Below are 2,057 nucleotides of genomic sequence, written 5' to 3'. Positions count from 1 at the left end.
TCACGGATGACCTCCGTGACCACAGCATGCGTACACGTCTGTAGCCTGACAGAGATTCTAGAGAGATGTCAGACATTGCATACAAAAGTCTTTCCCACAGTTTGCAGAGTACAACGCAACCGAATTGAGCATTCGGCGGTCTACCGAAATTCCAAGAACTCGGAGTGCTGTTATTAGGCGTTTAAACGGCAATCGAACGCATGACATTCTGCTTACCACGGATCATACCTGAGTTGCCACACGCACGTGAGTTCCACACCAATTACCTCACCTCCGTCCAATGGACTAACAATTACTCTCTGCCGGAATCATGTGTGAGCCTTTTGTATGACTGTCACACTGCGTCAGGCGTGGATATCACCTGAGTACCGAAAGACACTGGCTTTTCACTAGTATAGATACGGCCGTGGATGTTTTTGTATTGTTCGGGTAGGAAAGACTTACTTGGCAACAGCGTTACACAAAAAAGAGGCATATATTGACTGGCCCAATACAACAAGTAGTATATTACACACAAGTATAGCTTTACTACAGTTTATCACAAGATAACCAAAACGAGTAGAGATAGTCCAAGTAGACGGCGGCGTGTTTACGGCAGACTTGAGGAAGAGACACGTCACAACGCCTCTAAGACGAGGATAAATTAGACAACTTGATCGCCGTGTGCTCAAGGACGATTCGACAACGGAGTGGTCGAGGAATGGAGAGGCGCTTACCTTCGAAACCTTGTTTCAACGGGGACAATGAGGGTTGTGTTTGTTGTGGGTGATCGGGAACGGAGTTCATTTCGGCCAATCGTTGTTCGTTTATGTCGATTTGTTCGAGGTGAGGAGGCTGATCACGCAGCCTTGATTCTCCATCCGATTCGCCAAACTTGTGCATGAAGAAATTGAATTGGAATATATGTATCAGCAAGAGTTGTAAGCGTGTGTTTGATGGAAATCGACGTGTTTTGCACTAATGTCAGATTTCTGTGACCCTCAGTAAACTCTTATGTGAAAATTCTTCCAAGTTACATTGATATCAGAGCGAATGTGCCCGTTGAATTTTGTCAACAACTGAAATGTTGATAAGTAACCTCAGAAGTCATGGAAACGACTTCTTCTCCATGTGGGTAACTGGGCAGACCATTTTCACTCTCTGTTCAAAGAAGCAACTTCTGGACCCGACCGAAATTGGGCTGCCACTCTGTTTACTGATGTTCACATAGAAGCACAAGAACGTAGGTTCAACAGTTTATTCTCTGGATCTCGCAACACGGGAGGGTCAACGGAAAAACGAGGTTAGAAGCATAGAGACATAAAAACGATGTTAGTAATTGAGAAGGGCTATCAAACTACTTTACGGTATTGAGGGATGTCTTCATTTTCCACAATCGTTACCGCCGCCGGTTCGGAAAATTGACAAGAGAGATTGTGATTCACGACGGCGCGGAATTCGAAATCTGTCGGCACATTACATCGAGCTTGACCAATTAAAACAGCTCGGGTGTTTGTCGCCCCCACAATCGCTAGTTAAATGAATTTTGGTTTGGATAATTACTGTCCTGGTCAAAATCACATTCCCCGGGATAGTTTCGTTCATACTGGAACTCGGAAACGATATTTTGTTGTGCGAACAGGAAGCATTGGTGTTCCAAACGAATATTACGTTGTCAGCATTGATAACATTCAGCGATCTGGGCGAAGTTGTGCACTACGGTCGCTGGCACCTTCCGGAGTCATCGAATTGAGAAAGAATTCGCTGTCGGTGTATGTTCACCCATTGATAACATTCAGCGATCTGGGCGAACTTGTGCACTACGGTCGCTGGCACTTTCCGAAGACATCGAGGTTGATGTACCTACTGAGATTCCACCCTGAAGGTTAATTTTGTGGATACGTGTAGTGGAAATAATAGGAACAGACTAAGCGATTTGTGTAGCCTCGAAGGGATTCGCAACAACCTGTCAAGGGGAATCTATACTAGTCTCCTGGTTGAAGGCCGACAGCGCCAATTACGGTAGGCTTCAGGTGCATGCGGTAATATCTCCTCCAATGGCTGCGTCCGAAGCCTGT

The 2,057-nt window shown here is 45.6% G+C and overlaps 1 protein-coding gene across 1 annotated transcript; it reads right to left on the bottom strand.

Moving 5' to 3' along the window:
• Positions 1-627: 627 nt before the first annotated feature.
• On the bottom strand, positions 628-882 carry T265_12195 (hypothetical protein; the record flags this gene model as incomplete). The annotated part of the gene is made up of 1 exon (XM_009179317.1): positions 628-882. One exon carries the CDS (start codon positions 880-882, stop codon positions 628-630), a length of 255 nt encoding a protein of 84 aa, XP_009177581.1.
• Positions 883-2,057: the final 1,175 nt, after the last annotated feature.

Source organism: Opisthorchis viverrini (genome assembly GCF_000715545.1).
Source record: "Opisthorchis viverrini unplaced genomic scaffold opera_v5_1835, whole genome shotgun sequence".
NCBI classification, from domain to species: Eukaryota; Metazoa; Platyhelminthes; class Trematoda; order Opisthorchiida; family Opisthorchiidae; genus Opisthorchis; species Opisthorchis viverrini.
Note: the sequence above shows the minus strand (reverse complement) of the source record. Positions and strands in the feature narration are given on the sequence as shown.